Source organism: Columba livia, chromosome 4 (assembly GCF_036013475.1).
Source record: "Columba livia isolate bColLiv1 breed racing homer chromosome 4, bColLiv1.pat.W.v2, whole genome shotgun sequence".
Lineage (NCBI taxonomy): Eukaryota > Metazoa > Chordata > Aves > Columbiformes > Columbidae > Columba > Columba livia.
Window position 1 is genome coordinate 77,900,643 of NC_088605.1, and position 19,514 is coordinate 77,920,156.

The 19,514-nt window shown below is 50.0% G+C and overlaps 1 protein-coding gene across 5 annotated transcripts in view; it reads right to left on the reverse strand.

The window, feature by feature from the left end:
* The window catches only part of FRAS1 (Fraser extracellular matrix complex subunit 1), a 119,402-nt gene that overhangs the window by 29,294 nt on the left and 70,594 nt on the right, over positions 1-19,514 (reverse strand). For all 5 annotated transcript variants that reach the window (XM_065062527.1, XM_065062525.1, XM_065062523.1 and 2 more), the window contains 11 exons: positions 17,415-17,567; positions 15,122-15,268; positions 11,467-11,613; positions 10,236-10,376; positions 9,889-10,032; positions 9,355-9,498; positions 8,445-8,715; positions 7,221-7,305; positions 4,448-4,768; positions 3,724-3,877; positions 1,292-1,464 (listed from right to left, as the gene is read on the reverse strand). In XM_065062527.1, coding sequence (XP_064918599.1) covers positions 1,292-1,464; positions 3,724-3,877; positions 4,448-4,768; positions 7,221-7,305; positions 8,445-8,715; positions 9,355-9,498; positions 9,889-10,032; positions 10,236-10,376; positions 11,467-11,613; positions 15,122-15,268; positions 17,415-17,567 — 1,880 coding nt within the window. The remainder of the gene's footprint in view (positions 1-1,291; positions 1,465-3,723; positions 3,878-4,447; positions 4,769-7,220; positions 7,306-8,444; positions 8,716-9,354; positions 9,499-9,888; positions 10,033-10,235; positions 10,377-11,466; positions 11,614-15,121; positions 15,269-17,414; positions 17,568-19,514) is intronic.

A 19,514-nucleotide genomic window follows, 5' to 3' on the forward strand; every position in this document is an offset into this window, starting at 1 on the left:
CTGGTGTGTTAATAATGGTGCTGCCTTGGCAGGATCTCCTGCGATCCCAACATCTTCCAGGACCGGCTGGGAGAGACCCAGAAAGATTCTCCATACATCACTATAACACTAAATTTAAGCCAATTGTATCTAACTCGTAACAGTAAACCCTGCGGTAATGGCATATAAAGCAAATAATATAAAATTTGTAAGAATTCAAGGGACCAAAACGTTCCCATAGACAGAAGGCTGCAAATGTTCACAGCAGTCCTGAGATATGAAAGCACCCAAAGAAATACAGCCCCCTTCTTCGTTAGACTTCAATCACCATTTTATCTTCCGCAAAGGATGCGAGTCCGGACTTGAATTCAGCAGAGCACTTTGTGAACAAGAATGAACTCCAGCACACAGTTAGTTTTAAGATAATGCATAAAAACGCACACTCTGCCGAAGTTAATTGAATTATTCCAGCCATTTGCTGGACCTGCTCTGAGCTGCTGCCGTCTGAACGGTAACTGCCAAAGCACTGAAACAACGCGTTGTCCTCTTCTGAGACAGCCCGGCCCGGGTCCCGGACCCACAGAGGCGTTACGGTCTCTGGTGCCACTGCGGCTCCTTTTTAGCAGCGCTTGCCGTACAATTATTGCTATTGCTCCAAGACACTAAACCCAAACACTTAACTCATGCAAAATGCACGCTTGGTAAGAGGAATGTAGCAATTAAGCTAAAGATCGGCTTGTTCAACATCGACACTTGCAAATTCCTCATTATCACTTACGTTAATTACTTTAGAAATTACCTTAATTGCCTCTGCGGTGCTACAGTAACAGTTTCTGACTCTAAAGCAGATGCAGCAAATACTGTGTGCGAGCGTTCGTGTGGGTTTAGTGCAGGAGAGGCTGCGAAACCTTCCCAGCAAACAGCAAGGACCTGCCCGAGGAATTCTGTGCCCGTTAAACCTGTGGGCAGGTGGGATATATTTCAGTGTTACATCTGCTGGGGACCATTCGTACCCGTTTGTCTGTTTGCAAAGAGTATTCTGGAGCAAAGATTAAATCAGGAGCCGAGGGACTGCAGAAAGCAGGAGGGCTGCTCTGTTCCTTTGCTAGGGATTGGCAAGCAAAACCAAAATGCATTTCTGTTCCTATTTCTTCCCCAAGCGCATTGGTATGGTGTCCCCAAAGCACAATCCTGGCAAAAGGTCAGTGGCCAACGGTCCCCGTCACAGCGAGAATCAGTCTCTGGACACGCTGTGAGACACGTCAGAAAACACCTGTGGAGCTGCTGCGCGACCCCTGCACGCGGGCGGTACCTCGAACTGGAAGGAGTCGCTGTCCCCCGCCGCCCCCGAGTGCCTGTACCACACGAGCCCGTCGTCCACGTCCTGCTGGGTGAAGGAGCGGGTCGGGGACGCCGCTCGGCCGTCGGGCAGGAGCTGCCGCGGGTCTGCGGGGCCGTCTGCCGGGACCAGCAGCACCACGTCGCCTGCGAAACAGAAAATGAGCGGCCAGGGGCAAAGGGGAACAGCGGCCTGGGCACCGACTCATGAGCATCCAAAGACAAACGGCCACCAAGGCTCAGTTTTCCTCCACCTGGAGGTGGCCAGTAGGTCAGAGAGGTTCTCCTGCCCCTCTGCTCTGCCCTGGGGAGACCACACCTGGAATATTGTGTCCAGCTGTGGCCCCTCAGTTCCAGCAGGACAGGGAACTGCTACAGAGAGTCCAGCGCAGCCACCAAGATGCTGAAGGGAGTGGAGCATCTCCCGTGTGAGGAAAGGCTGAGGGAGCTGGGGCTCTGGAGCTGGACAAGAGGACACTGAGGGGGGACTCATTCATGGGGATCAATATGGAAAGGGGGAGTGTCAGGAGGATGGAGCCAGGCTCTTCTGGTGACAACCAGTGACAGGACAAGGGGCAATGGGTGCAAACTGGAACACAGGAGGTTCCATTTAAATGTGAGAAGAAACTTGTTCCCGGTTTTGGAGTTGACATGTAATCTGTGAAAAAATTATACACTTCCCCTAATTTATCCACTCTCTAAATACTTTGTTAGTTGTATATTGTGCTTTTCTACTGGTCTTTGAAATCATCCCTCACAGCCACATGTTTATATCATGAATCACTTCAGCTCTCCCTACAGCATCAATCATTCTGCCGTGCAGAATACCCACACCAGGCTCTCCCAGCTCGCTTCCCAAAGCCGCCCTCCAACAGCTGGAGCAATAAAAAACAATTCAGCAAGCTGAAATATTGCACTTCATTTTATCATCACGCTAATATTCCCTTATCAGGGCCCTAATTACACCCCCAATCTTACGCTTTTGCTCGTGGGAGTTACACCTGAATGTTTTGTGTGGTTTCTAAAGACGCTCATGGCACAGCTGGAGGAGTCTGGGCCTGCACGTTGTTCATCCCCCCAAAGCAGGAGAAGAGACAATTACGCACAGCAGCTTTAGGCAAAATGCGTGTCTGCGAGTCTTCTTATAAATTTGTATGTAACTCCATGAGAAGGATCAACTCTGCCATGTTTACTGACATACTTCATGGTTACCATTTAATTTAAAATAGGTATTTTTTTAACAAAAAGCACCTGTTGGTGGGTTGGCACAAGAATGTACATCTTGTGCACTCAGGCAGTTCACTGAAACACACGGGGACACCCAGCTGCAGCTTCCAGAGTTCTATCCAGAATCAAATGGTACATTTTCTACAGGTCAAACACCAAGACAGGCCCCTGCGCCTCCTTGACTAAGGACACATCTCCTGCATCGCCCTGTCTTATTTTTTTCTTCCCATCCCATGAAATAGTATTTTAGATAAAATTTTAAGTCCATTGATTTCTACTGCTTATTGCTCACCTGCAGCTGCAAACTCATTGGTGTTAAGGCAATTAATTACCGCAGAGATAATTATGGTCATACAAATACAGGATTGTACATTTTGGTGAGGATTAGGCAGCAGGAGACAAGCTCCTCAGGGAGAAATTCTTGTTTTCATGTAAATGCTTATTAAAAATGAGAAGACCGTCCTTCAGCTGCAGAAAACTAGAGGGGGAATACAAATTAATTACTTCTCTTCTAAATTGCAAAAATAACATCATGTATGTTTGCATCAGGTACCGGCAGCTGTTGCGGAAACCAGGCTCCCCTTCCAGCAAAGCACAGAAAGCAGCACGGGTGGTGCTGAAGGGATCACCTCATTGCATCCAGATTGGAAAACGAGAAGAAATAACTTCTGGTTGGGTTAATAACCATTTACGTTGGTGGAAATTCAACGGAGTGTCACGGAATTTCGGGAGTTCTCCCGTTCTTCACGGTAAACTTTTCCTGGGCAGTTTCTAGAGCTAAATATGAACTCCATGCTGCTCTTAAACCAGAGTCACGGTGGGATATTATCTCTCAGTGGTGAGTGAGGTTCTGCTCTCACAAGGCTGTAAATCCACCAAAATTTCAGAACCACCCGAGAAACACAGTTGGAAAAATTTGGATTACAAGGCAGGACTTCATTACTTCACATGCTCCTTTGAATTGGAAAAATATGAGGTTAGCAGCACTTGTTCAGCAGAGTATTACAAATGCTACTTGTCGTGAGCAAAATACCAGAGGAATCGCAGTGTAGCTGCAAAGAACATCTTTTTGCCCAGAAACAGCCAGAACTCTGCACTTTCATTCGGCACTTGGAGACTGTGGCACACAGGGTGACAAGCAACCCCTGTGTTGTGCCCAGAGGCTCCCCAGACACTCACCGTGCCGCGGCGGGTCCCCGCGGATGCTGTAGGTGATGCGGGGGTGGCGGGCGCCGGGCAGCTCGGCGCGCAGAACCGTCCTGGAGATCTGCAGCATCCCTCCCTGCGGCACCCACACCCGCGGGCTGCTCGCCAGCACAGGGGCTCCGTCACTCTGCACCAACGGGGACAGCGGGGAAAGCTCAGTGTTAGTAACCTCTGAATTTAGGTATCTGCGCCCTGTCCTCAGGGAATTTATCAAAGAGGCACCAAGGGAAAGCTTTGGGGGGGAAATCAGAGTGAGCAGCGGCGATCCTAACCCTGGGGGACGCCACCACCCCCGAGTACCAGTCATACACCTTATTAGCCAAGTGTTTTAGCTCGTGTGGCCCTTCCGTGTCCCACATCAGCCTGGTGGCTGGTTTGCCCATCTCACCAGCCCTCTCTCCCCCTCATTCTTGAATTCATCGCCCTCCCCAGGGCAAAACTCCCACCTGCAACTTCAGAAGGTCTTTCTACCAAATAACTACGGACTTTGAATTGTCAAAGCTGCACAACTGGAGCTGAACCATTCCTGTCGCAACCCAAAAAATCCAGGTGACCTCCAAAACTCAATCGATGCACTACCTTCTCCTGTCTCTGACCACAGCCTGTCGGTAATGTAGGATTAGTGACACCTCGGGGACACAGCGACACCTCTCCAGACTTGTCGTTTGCCCGTGAGGGTTTATGTCCTAGCACATACCTTGGGAGCAATCTTAATGTGGAAGAGGATGTTCTGGAAGTGGTACCCATCGGTCACTTGCAGAACAACGGCATCGTCGCGGCTGTCGGAGCCATCGTGAGCGTAACGCAGCAGCCCGCCGGCAAGGTCGCCCAGCTGGAACCGGGGGACGGCGCCTGGGTGCCCAGGTTTGACCAGCTGCCCGTGGCGTGGAGGCTCCAAAACCAGCAGCACGACGTCCTGGGGGTTGTCGCTGTCCCGCACGCCGAGCAGCAGGTCGGTTATGGCGCCCGTCTCCCCTCGGCGGACGAGCAGGGCCTCATTTCTGAACACGTATGGGGCCTGAAACACAAAAGGTTGGCTAAACCTCAGCAATTTGATCATGCTCAAAGCCTGGAAGGAAAAACGTGGTGTTTAATGAAATTAAATTAGTTCACTTCATCCCTGGAAATCTCCTATTTCTAAGCAGCAGAGAATCACTCTTCACTTTCCCCCCAGCAGACTAATCTAAGAATACATAGAAATTCAGACTGATTTAGCTACATTAAAAGAAGATTGTTATGCCACGGCAAGCTTAGGAAAGGAAAAAAACTTCAGACATTTATAAAGAATGCAATTTATTTATCAGGTAAAGCCTGTATTCCCTTTGCCATCTGCAGGGACAAGAGACAAGAGACGCAGCTCTGCCTGCTGCCATCCATGGCCGTTGAAATGGGAGCGCGGAGCCCAGCTATTCTGGCAGCTCTACACGTTATGTGTGTGTCTGCAGGCCCACAGATACTGAAGATTTATGCCTGTGAACAATCAGCTCAGGGTGGGCTGGGATGCAGGTACACCACGTTTTCCCTCTGTGTAAACTCCAGCTTGGGTAGCTCGGACATCTTCCAGAGCGCTGGTGTTTCAAAATAAGACCCCCCACAACCCGTGTGCATGGATTGTCTGTTTAAAATGAGTTGCAGAGATGGGGAGGGGAAAAGAAGCAAGGAAGAATGGCGGGAGGGGGAATAACCTACGCAGGATAGAAACAGTGGTGAGCCAAACTGGGAGGCAGAAGCTTGAATTAATGCTGTTGAGTGGAAACGAGTCAACCAGCTAGCACTGAGGGATGTGCTTTTGCTTGTCCTGAACGGATAAAAGTCCATCTCAAAGAGAGCAAAACTGGGTGTCCTCAGCATCATTAGTTATTTTCAAAGACTCCACCACAGCCTCATTAATCCCAAAACGAAGATCAGCTACAGCCTGTTTCTGCTGGTTTGAATTAGTTCCCTAGTTCTCCATCATTAAGGAAGTTGGAGTCTGTGGTCTCTGTTGCTCCAGTACATGTGGTTTGTGATCCCTGGTTCCTCAGGGGGCCGATCCCGCAGAGGCAGAGTCAAAGCCCCGCGAACGCTCACCGGCGATTCAGCAGCTGCCAGCTCACCTGCCTGCACTTGGCAGGGCTGCTAAGGAGGCAACACTCCTATTATTAAACCTCGCTTATGTATTCCGGGGCAGCAACTGCAGCTCTGGCTTAGGTGAACGTCCCGCCGGGGCAAACAAGAGATCAGGCTGAGTAAAGATTTCAGCAGCAGCCAGAATCAATATACACGCAACAGGATCAGCATCCACAGTTTGTCTTACACTAAAGGTCAAACTAGAACATTTCTAATTTTCAGAAGCTACAGAATGACTAATATAGAATATAATGATTAAAAGCAACAAAATGCAATTAAAACGAATTATAATTCCTAACCCTGAAGCTCCCACTTCTAGGTCCCCAGTCTGGAAAAAAAACCCAAGCTGTGCCAAGTCTCAAGGTTGTTGGAGAACCACAGAGATTATGCATCTCCAGAGGAGCCGTTTCCTATAAGGAACACTAAATATAGTAACCTGGAGACCCCCGCAGCTCCCCAGCGGGGTAATTAGTGAGCACGTCAGCAGCTCAGCAGATTTTCGAGCTGCTGGCTCCGTTTCCTACCACAGTCAGGACCAGGCACAGAACAGCAGCAGCTCCTTCAGACACAAACCACTGCCAGAGCAATGATGAGAGAAGTTCATTTCTTCAGTTACTCATTGTGAGGACGGACGCTGAGTCAGGCTTGTAGCAGGGGGAAAGGATGACGGCCAGATCTCCAGTTACGGTCTTATCAAGCCATTTAACGCCCCTCGGAGGATGAAAATGGGCAGTAAGAGCAGCTGACTCCTCATCGCACTTTGAAGTCTCTTTATGTTGCTAAATACACCAAGTAGCTGGACCCTGTCCCAGCGAGCCCACGGTGCCACAGACTTTAAATAACAATAATATGAGAAAGGACACCAGGCGGTACCACCGACCTGCCCAGAAGCGGTGTGCGGTTTAACAGACCCACTTCAAACAGCTCGTGCTGATTTCACTCCCACCTGTTCTAGCACAGAGCAGGTAAGTAAATGCTCTCGACTGTCAGAGCATCCCCGCCACAGGGACCAATCACCCTTCAACTGCCCCGCAGTAAGAGGCTGAGCGAGGCATCCACAGGTCCCAGGAACAATTTGAACGGCAGGGACTCCGCAGCCCTCGCTGATCATTGCTCTGTGATTGCGCGGCTGTAATTCCCTGCACAAGCAAAATTACATGGGCCAGCATCTTCGGACACTTATCCCAGGCCCAGTTCTTCCACCTGACTTTGAGCTGCCTCTCAAACACACAAAAGCTGAGTCTAACCTGCCTGTTCTGAACACTGGCTCAAACCCTGCCCAGCTCCTCTGCTACCACGGCAAGAACCCAGGGCTCCAGGTGCTACAAAATCTGGGTTGTTCCCAAGCTTTGTGCCCTTACCTGTGTTGAGAAGGCTTGAACGGTGACCACCTCGGGCTGGGAGAAGAACTGCTCATCGCTGACCTTCAAGGAGAACTGTCCTTTCCTAAACAATTCCCCAACAAGCCAAAACACAGTGCAATAGGAATTAATGAAGTGCTTTTGCACGACTCAATAATGATAAAAACATATTTAGTAAAAACGACTAGCTTAGCAACAGAAGCTTTAGCTCAAGTTTTTTCAATTATGTAATAAAACACTCTTAACTATGTAATAATATACCCCCATATTCCTGTAACTAACGTTACTCACATAGGCTGGCATCTCCAGGATAAAGTACCAATTCTAAATGTGAGCTATTTGCTGCCTAAGGAAAATGTCACTTATCTGGCTTCAGAACAGAAGCTCCGACTTCTCAGCATTTTTCTTTCCCATCTACATTTTACTAATGGCACCCAACAACCTCGCACACAAAGCAGTGTGTTTCCCAATATGAGACATTGCGCTGTGACTACCAGGCAGAAACAAACAGAAAAACAGTGTGATACAGAAATGGCTGCTTTAAGTCTAGAGGACACGAGGCAATCCCTTGGCATCAGAGCACACCACAAAAGTCTTATTGAAAACAATGGATTAAAGAACACCCAAATATATACAGGCAGACATTTAGAATAATTGCACTGATACCAGTCTAGTCCCAAGGCTTTATGGTGATGTAAATCAAGTGTAAAATGTGGCAGGATGACCGACTCATTGCCTGGCAGCAGGAAAAACCTGCGTCCTTGCAACACGCTCGCAGTGTGAGCATCGCCAGTTACTAATCAGCACTAATTATCCCAGGACACTAACAGAGCGCATGCTGCAGGCTGAGAAGCAATGGCTGAATGCAGATGATGCTGCACAGCACAGCGGGGACATCACTTGAGCATCTTCCTGACAGTAGCAAGAAATTGTAGTAAGAGCTGGACTAATGTCAGTTTTAAACCCACGGCAGAGTATCTTAAAGATGAGACAGGCTCCTGCACCCCTAGAGCACAGGTAGCTGGATCACAGTGACCTCTTCTATCATAAAAGGTTTTGCATCACCATTTCTACTACAGTACAGTACTTCTGAAGTTGATAATCTATTTAGCAGAAGAAACGTGCTCTACTGTAAGAATGTTTCCCAGGACAAGGGAAGGCCTGTTCTCAAGATATGTCATTTTTTAAGGCGGGAGCTCCGAGAGAAGCGAGCGGCACAGTCACCTGGCTTGGTCCCTGCTGTGCTCGAAGCGGACTCTGCTCTGGCGCACGTCCTCGCAGCTGAAGCGGTCGCCGTGGCCCAGCGGCAGCTCCCTCCCGCGGGCCAGCAGCACCAGTCTGCCGTTGGAGGGGGCGCTGGCCACGTGGAACACCAGCCGCCCCGTGTCCGCGGCCGCGTCACCGACACCCAGCAGGGACAGGTCCAGGGGCTTCACCCCGCCAATGCCCACCGTGAGGGGACCGCTCACGTGGAATGAGGACAGGCGCTTGCTGGCTAAAAAGAGAGGGGAAAAAGCATTACCGAGTGAATGTTTCTTACTTCACAGCCATGGGCTGTGTTACCAGCTTGCCTGTGACTACCACCTTTTGGATGACAGACCCTCGTAATGCCACGTTCATCACCGACCAGCATCTCCAGAAGAACCACAATCCACCCCAGTCCCCACTATGATTTGAAACAAGCCACTTCCCACCTTGAATTAGATGATCTTTCGAGGTCCCTTCCAATCCCTAACATTCTGTGATTCTGTGAATTCCACACCACAAAACTCAAAACCAACATCTACTGGCCTGCACTGCGAAAGGACTAGTAAATCTTCATTTAGAACCAAGATAAGTAAGCACTACAGTTGATTTCGTACGGGAATTCCCCCAAGACGTGTTTTCATTTGTTCTGCAGCGGTGATAAATAGCGCTGCAATTGGAAAGACGTGCCTCCATACTCAACTAGGTAACTGCGCTTAGAAAACCACGTACAGGCAGAACAAAAAGCCAGAGAAAAACAGCTGCCAATTTTTAAGATCCAACACAGAAGCGCACAGAACTGAACTCCGATAACACCACTGAATGAACGCTACTTTTGGCCTTAAAACCCGCGGGAAGCCTGTCAGTGGGTTTATCATGAGACACCCACCTTCTTCACACTGTCTGGTCCACGTGTTGCCATAGAAACCCTGGCCACAGGCAGGGAGGCAGGTGTTGTTGCTCAGGAAGGTGGTGCTGTCGCACAGGCGGCACAGGCTGCTGCTGTCACACTCCAAGCAGCCGGGAGGACAGGCTGAATGCGATGGAAAACACAACCCCACTGAGACAGTGCAGAAACAACGCGGTCACTGGCGCGGAGCTGTGGCCCGGTCACAACGGGAACACCGCTGCTATGCCTGTCCTACCCACCCGCCAGAAACAATCGCAGAGAAAAGGCAGAGTTCAGCTTATTAGCCCACAAATACAACTGAAACCTTCCCAAAAATGTGCTTTTAATACTTGTTTTTCACTCTGAATCTCATTCCCCCTGGATCAGGCATGTCGAATGCAGATACAGCCTGTTATCTCGTTCTCCAGCTGACTGCATCGCCTTTGCGCTGAGTTTAAGGCAGCGCCCAAGTGCTCCCCCTTCACCTCAGCCTACAGAGAAAAATCAATGTACAGAACACAACCCCCAGCCTACCTGTGCACTTTCGCTGTGCCTCGTCTGCGTAGTGTCGCTTCCCACACTCGCGAACACAACGAGCGTCCAAGAGGAAAAACGGGGCTTGGCAAAGGCTGCACTGGTCCGGCTGGCGGCACTGCAGGCAGCGCTCGTCGTCACACCCTGAAAGTCGGACGCACAGGGTCCAGCTCAGCACCACTTTCTGCTGTAACCCCACAGGAACCGCAGCTCTGGTGCGTGTGAGCATGGTGAGAAATCTGAGGTTTTAAAGGTGCTTTCTGAACGCAAGGTGGGCACGAATTGGAGATAAGCATGGAAACATGTTGGCAGCAGCGATTAGAAGTTAATGCTCAAGGAGAACTCACTCTGGCACGTGTCTGACTCCTGGTAATAACCTGCAGGGCACTGTTCCACGCAAGCTCCGTCATGGAGCACGTAGCCCTCCATACACTGCAGGCAGTCGGTCCTGCCGGGGCCTTTACACGCGTTACAGCTCCAGTCACACTCTGGAAGAACAAACAGAGTCCATGTTGGGCAGCCCTTTCTGGTGCTCTCACCACTTGAGGTCTATAAGCTAAGGGAATATAAGCCCTAGAAGCAAAGAGAACAGTAAAAATGGTTAAAGAGAAATTAAAAAAAAAAAAAAGCATGATTTGTACTGAGTGACTTATTTTGTTTTCCCCTCTTGGACCCAACACGTCCTACCTGTGCCAAATTTGAGCAGGCTTGGCTCCTGTTCAGCACTCAGACCTGCTAACGCTGGCACAATTTTGTTGCCCATGAAGTCTGACTTTATCCCGTAAGCAGCAATGCTCCTTTTCTGCCAAGGCTGAGGTTGGTGCTCGTTAGCAATTACCCACCCGCCTCATCCGTCTCACGCTTTCAAATGACGCTGGCCAAAAGAAAGTGCAACCCCTGTCCCCCCTGGAAATCCACTCAGCCTCCCGCAGAGTCCCAACCCTGCCCGCGTGCACAAGGAGCACCCGGGCTGCCAATGCTACCCTGTGTCCCTTGGGGCACTTAGAGGGGTATTTAATTGGCAATTAATGACCGACACACTGGTTGATGAGCCGGGGAAATGGGTAAGAGCACGAGGGAGTGGAAGCAAGGACTCGTGGAGGCGAGCATGGAAATCTTGCAAGTCATGTGCCTTTTAAATCGCTCCAAACTCTTGTTTCTGCCGTCATCCAGTGATGCAGCATTTAATAAGACGGAGAGAAGCAGGTAAGTACCCAAGGCCCTATAATCACCCTAAAAACCACTCAGCCTGGCACACTCACTCGTCATTCGGCTGACCCATGGCTAAACGAACTGCTGGGCCTGACCCTGGACAAGTGTGCCGGCTCACTTACTAAATCATTTGCAAGAGAAGGATTTGCAATAAAGGCTGAAGGGCTGAAGTACGTGACAGCAGACTGCTGAAAAAGAGAAAAACCTGTAAAACCCTGCAAGTGCTCTGTCACTGAACAAGTCCCCCCATCCACACTCTGGAAAGCCAGCCGTCGTGCTGCAATACAACCCATTATTAGCCAAAGCACTTGCAATTCTGTTTTTTGTTCCTTTTCTTTTTTCCTTAAAGCAGCAACGTATTTTCACCTCTGCACGTCCCGCTGGAGAGGTCCAGGTAGTACTGCTGGGCGCAGCTCTCGTAGCGGCACTCCCCGAACTGCAGGACCCTGGCGGGGTCTCGGCAGGACGTGCAGCCCGCGGCCGACTCGCAGCTCCGGCACTGGCTGTCGCAGGCTGTGGAGAGGCAAAGGGAACAGCCATCATTACCGCCGCACCAGCCAGCTGTGCACCTGCGTACGGCACTACCCTGCAGCCCTGATACTCCTCTTGTCCTCTGTGAGAGAAACCTGCGGAGGCCTCAGAGTTTTTGCTTCTTACGTTCCTTTTCACAGCCTCCAAAAATGCAAAAAGCCTCTTTCCATTTGGAACAGGCTGTTGTAGGTCAGAGAGGTTCTCCTGCCCCTCTGCTCTGCCCTGGGGAGACCACACCTGGAATATTGTGTCCAGTTGTGGCCCCTCAGTTCCAGCAGGACAGGGAACCGCTGGAGAGAGTCCAGCGCAGCCACCAAGATGCTGCAGGGAGTGGAGCATCTCCCGTGTGAGGAAAGGCTGAGGGAGCTGGGGCTCTGGAGCTGGACAAGAGGAGACTGAGGGGGGACTCATTCCTGGGGATCAAGATGGAAAGGGTGTCAGGAGGATGGAGCCAGGCTCTTCTGGTGACAACCAGTGACAGGACAAGGGGTAATGGGTGCAAACTGGAACACAGGAGGTTTCATTTAAATCTGAGAAGAAACTTGTTCATGGTGAGGGTATCAGAACACTGACCCAGGCTGCCCAGGGGGTTGTGGAGTCTCCTTCTGTGCAGACATTCCAACCCACCTGGACACCTTCCTGTGTAACCTCATCTGGGTGTTCCTGCTCCATGGGGGGATTGCACTGCATGAGCTTTCCAGGTCCCTCCAACCCCTGACATTCGGTGATGCTGTGATTCTGTTACATCTCACACTGCTTCTTACCCTCCTCTGCACAGCCTGGGGTAACACACTGAGTTCAGATCCCCAAATAAGAGCTTTGCCTGTCTCTGCTTTCCTTATTCTCTTAGAGCAACCCGCATTTCACGCCATTCCGGATTTAGCTCGTAAATGCTCAGGTTTGGGGACCACGAGGGATGGCTGCAATCCTGCTGGTGAAGCTGGCAGGACCAAAGGCCCGTTTAATTTCGCTCAGCGTTTCCACCTTGTTGTCTGCACGCAGTGTGACATTTGGGAGCTGTGGGGAGCAAATAGAGATGCCAGGGAAATAAAGCAATTCAGGGATTTACTGAACCTAGGAACAAAGCGCAGGGAACCCCAAGTGTCTGAACCACAGAAGAAAGCACAGCTGGCCATTTTTAATGGAAAATCAAACCAAGACTCTCATAGGTTTAGTTCACCTGCAGTTCAGGCGTTAAATACCAATATGCTGCTCACGGAAGTTCAGTTCTATTAGCGATCCGCTTCAATTCACTTTTAACTCAAATTAGAATTTTAGAACCACAAAAGCTCAAAATACTGAAGTAAATGTGAAAGTATCCACGTTGCTCCCACTGAAAGGAGAATTCGGTGCCCTTCAAAGCAGTCCCTTTATCTCATCTGGAAACTGCCATCGCAGGTCTGCGTTTTGCTGAGGTACAAACGAACTTCTAAGAAAACGTTTATTTAGAGAAGAGTGGCTGTTCTCAGGTGCTCTGGTGCCAGGCTGGTTTGCCTAACTTAAGAATACTACGTGGAACAATCACTGTTTGTAAGTGCTCCAAAAAGCCGAATATTAAAAGCAGGGTGAAATACTCCACATGAGGTCTAAATCTTTAGGAATCAAGTTACTGATGGAAGTGTGCCAGGAGAGCAAGCAAAAACCGTACTTGAGAGCAACCCTGTCTGCCTGTGTTATCAGCAGGACTCCACACCTGCATTTCTAACCCCATGAAGAACGTGTTAAGCTCTGCACTGATCCTTGCCCAGTGAGTCACTGAGCTTAAAAATACCTCCCAGAGCCCGTACTGGCACTCAGCATCTCTCTGAGCTTCATTCCAGAGCCAAGTTCCTCAAAAGTGCCAAACAACTAAACTAAAGGTTGAAGAGAGAGCAAATTTCCTCAGCCTAGCAGCCAACCTCCCTTTACACAGTTCTCGTTCCCTCTAAGTGGTGGTTTGTATCTCCACGGCTTATCAGCAGCACTCCACTCCAAAGGCACAAGTGACACTCGGAATGACAAAAATGCAAAGCACCACCACACCTTGCCCTGAGCTTCCTGCCGCCGGCATTTCGTACACCGCTTAGAAAAGACGTGTGCAATAAGGAGATTAGAAAAGCCTCAGTGTAGTCTAATTTGCTCGTGGAAATCTATTTGCGTTGGAACTCCTGAAGCACATGGGGAAGGGTACAGTCCTCGGGAACGTTCCACTTGTACCAGTGTGTCCTGAGACGGGTTGTCAACAGGTTTCCATTAGACAAGGGCACTGTAACTCAGCAGGGAGGTATTCTGGTGCAGTTAGCAGTAAGAAAGTCCACACCGCAGGAGAGAACAGCGAATAACTACAGCCCTTGTAGGAACCAGCCAGGACAGTGAGGATCCCATCATTCCTTTTTATCATTCCTCTTTTCTATTACTCTCCTTTTCTCATTGTTACTGAACAGCCTTTTTTTCTGTCAGCGGAAGAACGGCACAAACTCTTCCACCTGTGTCCTTGAATTTATGCAAGGTGTCTCCATCTCTGCTGATGAGATGGAAATAATAGCGTTGGGAAAACCATATATTTTGACAAAAGGCAGGCAAAGCTGACAACCACATCAGCTTCCTCCTATGGGATCTCATTGCTAAAGAAATCTGATCTAGCCGGGATGACGCTGATACCCGTTCTCAGTGCAGCGCAACAGAGTTATTTTATCATCAATCAGGATAATTTAAATCAGGGTAATGCAGGACTTCACGAAACTGAGTGTTGAGGTTCACAGCAACTAAACTGCTAAAGCACTCGCTCTTTTTTAGGTGTGTGTATTACAGCGGGGCAATTCAAGCAGGGTTTTTTCATACTTCTTACTCCTCTGGGCCATATAGTTTGCCATTTTGGAACATCAAGCTCAATAATTATGTAAGGAATGAGCCAACTGATGTCAAGGCCAGATTAATAAAGGAAAAGGGAGGCCCTGGGATAGCAGGGAGAGGATAAAACATGACTGGACTTAACACCAGATCAATTGCATCAGATCATTAGGAGGTAAAGATAGCACAGCTCAACCACGCCAGGCAGCGACATGCCTGGAAAGCTGTATGGGGAAAATGTGGCATAAACACTATGGTCTTAATCCAGATTCCATAGCGGGTACTCATAGTGCACTAGGGAGGGGGGTTACCTTAGCACATAGTGATTAAAACTGGTCTAACCTTGCCAAGTTCTCACAAAGCCCAGAATCCACCACGATTTTTGGCCGCTTCTCTGTGTTCCAGCCCAACAACTTAAGGAAGGCTGCACAAGCTCCCCTGCAGACCTTGACTGTCTTTGGGGTCAATAACCAAACTGCAGCTGGGTTTAAACACAACCCCTGCCGTAGGTGCTAAGGCACCTAATCACTTGTGTCAACTCACAGCGAATTTTCAGGCACGTTTTTTTGCTGGCAATAGGAAGAGTAAGTGAAGGAACAAGAGAAGATATGTCGGTGAACATGCTGTGCGAAGGACAGATGGCTTGGAGACAGACACTCACGTCTGCAGGTCCGGCTGCCGTCGCTGTAGTAGCCCTGGGGACAGACGGACACGCAGGCGCCGGTGTGGGACAGGAGCAGGCTGGCGTTGCAGGCCGAGCAGGAGAAGGGACCTTCGCCGCTGCAGGCTTCACACGAGGGGTGGCACCCTGCACAGACAGCAACAGCAAAGGTTTCTGGTCAAGGACACGCGGATCTGTGATTACATTCCGCAGGGCCCAGCGGAAGCGCTCTCAGAGCCTGAGCCTGGCCATACCAAGCGCCAAAAGCTCCTGCTGAAGTCCACCAGCGCGCAGTGTCAGGAGCAGAACCCACCCAGCTTCTGACAGCTTACACGGGTTTATTTGTGTCCTGTGTGTTCCCTCGCTCCCCTCCTCTCATTTCTCTTTCTACCCATTCCTCTTCTCTTCAACCTCCTCTTCCCATTAAGAACAACCCGGCAGGATCTGGCCTGAACTTCTCCATCAGTGAGGAGCAATCACTAGCGAGTGTGTATCGGTCCGTCCCTCTCAGGCTTTCTCTCAACTATTTTCAGGTCAGACCCTCCTAAGCCTGATACGCTTTGTTTACTCAGGAACCATGTGGCGCTTTTCTGACGGCTGCACACCTCCCTGCAGATCGACACCCACCCCTCTGGCACAGCTGCTGCCCCGGCAAGAAGCAACGCAGCGAGGGAACAGTCCATCCCGATGCTCCCTCTCGCCCTTCCACTCCCGCCTCGCTTCCCGCCGCCGGCTGCTCCCTCGCTCGCTGCCAGAACACGTTCAGTTCACTCCCCGCGCTTGTCATCAATCAGGATAATTTAAATCAGGGTAATGCAGGACTTCACGAAACTGAGTGTTGAGGTTCACAGCAACCAAACCGCTCAAGCACTCGCTCTTTCTTAGGTGTGTGTATTACAGCGCGGCAATTCAAGCAGGGTTTTTTCATAGTTCTTACGCCTCTGGGCCATACAGTTTGGCATTTTGGAACATCAAGCCCAATAATTATGTAAGGAATGAGCCAACTGATGTCAAGGACAGAGTAATAACGGAAAAGGGAGGCCCTGGGATAGCATGTCCTGCTGCTCGTGACAGCGGCACAACGAATTCTTCTACTCCTCTTTCCTCCGTACCAGCGCCTGACACTCCATCTGCTTTTTCCAGCGCTGCTGAACAGCGGGGATGCCATCCTCACAGACTGCTTGATCATCACTTCACGATCGTGGCGAGGATGCCACCACTCTGCACGTGACGTTGGAACTTGCTGTCCCTGGGTGCTTTATTACATCTGCCTATATTAAAACCCCACCTCTCGTTTTACTGCCTGGACACTCGGCCTTACAAGATCAACCCGCAGTTCCTCAGGTCCAGCAACCCCCCGACAGCCCCGCGTCACAAAGCCGTTACTCACCACCTTCTTTCCCTGCAGTTTTTAAGAGAGGTTTTTATGCCCACCTACCTGTTTTCTTTCCCTGCTTCCTTTCCATCCCTTCGGCTTGTGCTTCTAAGCCAGACTGAAGAGATTTAAAATACCACAGTGGATGACACCAATGTATCCTATTAATTACTCCAAAAGGGGATAAATACTCACAAAATTACTAGTCTGGTTTATTTCTTGATAAGCCCTACCTAAAGATTGAAGCCATCATTATAGCTATCAGGGCAATTAATCATAAGTGAAAGCAGGCAAAGAAATCATAAAAGGGCCTGCATTATACTTAAAAGCTAGTACAAAATGGAATATGAGCTTTGACACAGCCTGAATAATGCAAAACTTACTTTAACTGAAACCTTTACACCAAAGGGAAGAAAAGTTATCCCCAGGCTTGAATTTCTAGCAAGGCAAAGTATCTCTCAGGGGTCTTTCCAATTAAATGGCACAGAGTGCATTTCATACATACTCTGAGATTTAATTTGTCAAAAACAAGTACAGGAACACTCAGCTCCCGGAGTGCTTGAGGGAAGCTTTGGAACACCAGCCGTCAGTGGCTGGACTGAGCAGGAACTGTCACTTCCTGCAAAAGGAGCATCTACACGTTAATTCTCATGGGCAGAGCTTCTTGTCTTGATTTCCTTCTCGCTAAATAAACTATAAACGCCTTTGCTCAGAGTAAGATGCATTGGGCTTTAGCATGTCCCTGTCGGCCACATAACAAGAAAAGCAACATACTTGTTCCAAGCGTCCAGGGAACACAAAGCATCTCACACAAAGATGGGAATATGCAACTGAATCAATACCAAGACCTGGAGGAGATCCAAGGACAGAAGCCAAGAGGACGCAATGAGGACGCGAGGCAGCGGTCCGAGTACTCACCTCTGCAGGCGCCGCTGTCGGCGTACGCTCCCGGCGGGCAGCCCGGCACGCAGCGGTCCCCCAGCAGCAGGTGGCGGTGGTTGTGGCACTGCAGGCACACGCTGCCGGTGTCCCGCAGGTTGGCCACGCAGCGCCGGCACAGCGGGTGGCAGTCTGCAGGGGAGAGCCCAATCACACACGGCAAAACGCGCGGCTGAGGACTCGGGGGAGACACGAGGGATGGACTATCGGGCGTGCAGGGGCTGGGGTGGGGGCTGAACACTGCACTTCCAGACGTCTGCAAGACGGACGACCAGAAATGACCACATTCAAAGAGCATTTCTTTCCTCTTGCCCTCATCCCCATCGTCTGCTCTTCCTGAGCATCACAGCGGTTTCACTTTTCCCCAGCAAACACATTCTCCGCATCTCCTGCCCCCTCCGAGCATCCTCTGTCCCATGCTTTGAGTGAGCTTGGGAATGCTTCGCACACGGCCAGTTCAAAGCTCTTTGCTTTCCCCAAACCTTCCTCTGATTTTAGGTGCTTCCGCCTACAGGATTAATGTCAAACTCTGCACAGGTATAACCTGCACGACCTTCTCCCGTGGTTCTTACTGTTCAGATTTCCCAAGCACACAAGACACCCCCACGCTGAAGAGGCCGCCGCAGGCACCCAGGCCAAGCACGGCACCGACAGATGCACGAGAGCGCCTCAGAACCTCTCATTTCTTCATTTTCCCCCCAGTTTGTGTCTCCTGACCTCTGCCTGAACTTGGGCGCTTCAAAAGCTTTTACAACAAGCCCTTTGTATGCACAACAGTGCGATGTAAGGCAACCTGGGAGCCAAACTAATCCTAATTACAGTATTCAGAAAATTAGAAAGGAAATGATGACTGTCTTGAAAGAAACGTAATAATGTGGTTTGATTTGAGTAGCTGCCTGGCCTCTTGTCAGATTCCTAGGGAAGGTTCAACTTTCTGCCTCATCTCCCGGGACAGCATTACTACAGATTGCCGGGCAATTTAATGTACAAGCTGAGGACAAGCTCACAGGAGTCCCGGGAATTCTGCACCCGGCCCTGCAAAAACCTGATAGCAACCGCAGGCCAACCCCAGCGCGGCTCCTCCTGCACGTCACACACCGGTGATTCTCACCGAACGCTGCTGGAAAGGCACAGAAGTGAATGCAACGCTGGCTGCATGCAGGGGTTCTTTAAACCAGCTGCCGCCTCCAGCTCCTGACCCCTCAGGGTACAGCCTGAGCTAGTTTCTGCCTCACCTCCCAGCCTTGCAGCTGGGAAATGGACAGCCAAGAACGCACGTTATGCGTAAGACAGTGACCCTGTGAGTTCTCAGTCCATCACTGTCAGGGCAGTGATAAGAAAAGCACATTAACACACGAGGTGGTGCTCCCAAACTCAGCGACAAACCTCAGAACCTCCTTGCAGAGGTCACAGCTTGCAGGGGCTGTCGAGCTGCAGCTTCGGACTGCACAGGGAAAGGACTTGACGCTCAAGGCATCATCCCGTATGTAATCCCAAGCAAAGATCCCAAAGCTGCGCCGGCAGCAGAGGGGAAAGCCTTGCCACCATCTGTAACCTCGCAGAAAGGATCACACGGGGCTCACCGGGAGAGCAAAGACTAGGGTATCAGCCCAAAGGTCATCTGTGTGCACAGGGCTGCAGGTGGGGTGAAGTTCCATGCATTTCTATTCAATAAAATTAACATAAATCCAACTGGTTTCTTATGCTTCCACATTTGCCTGGCAATATGTCTATTCCTCTTATTGTTAAAATAGTAGTCATCTAGATTAATCTCTTGCTGGAGCCACTGCTCTCTAATGAAGATTTTGGTTAGATGCAATAAGTGGCCCAACCCAGCTATGTTTTTCAGTGATGAACAACAAAAGAGACTCTTGTGTACAGCCAAAAGGTCCCACAAACAAAGCATAAAAATGAGACAGAGAAAACTTATGGTGCCCAAATAACCAATATCTGCTGTAAATAACGAGACCCTCCCAACGAAGCTTTACAAAGATAAGTATCTACAGAACTAGGTGCTGCTGCAGTACGGTTTTCTCTTTCCAGCCTATGCTGGCTCCTGTGTATCGAGAGGGTTCGTTT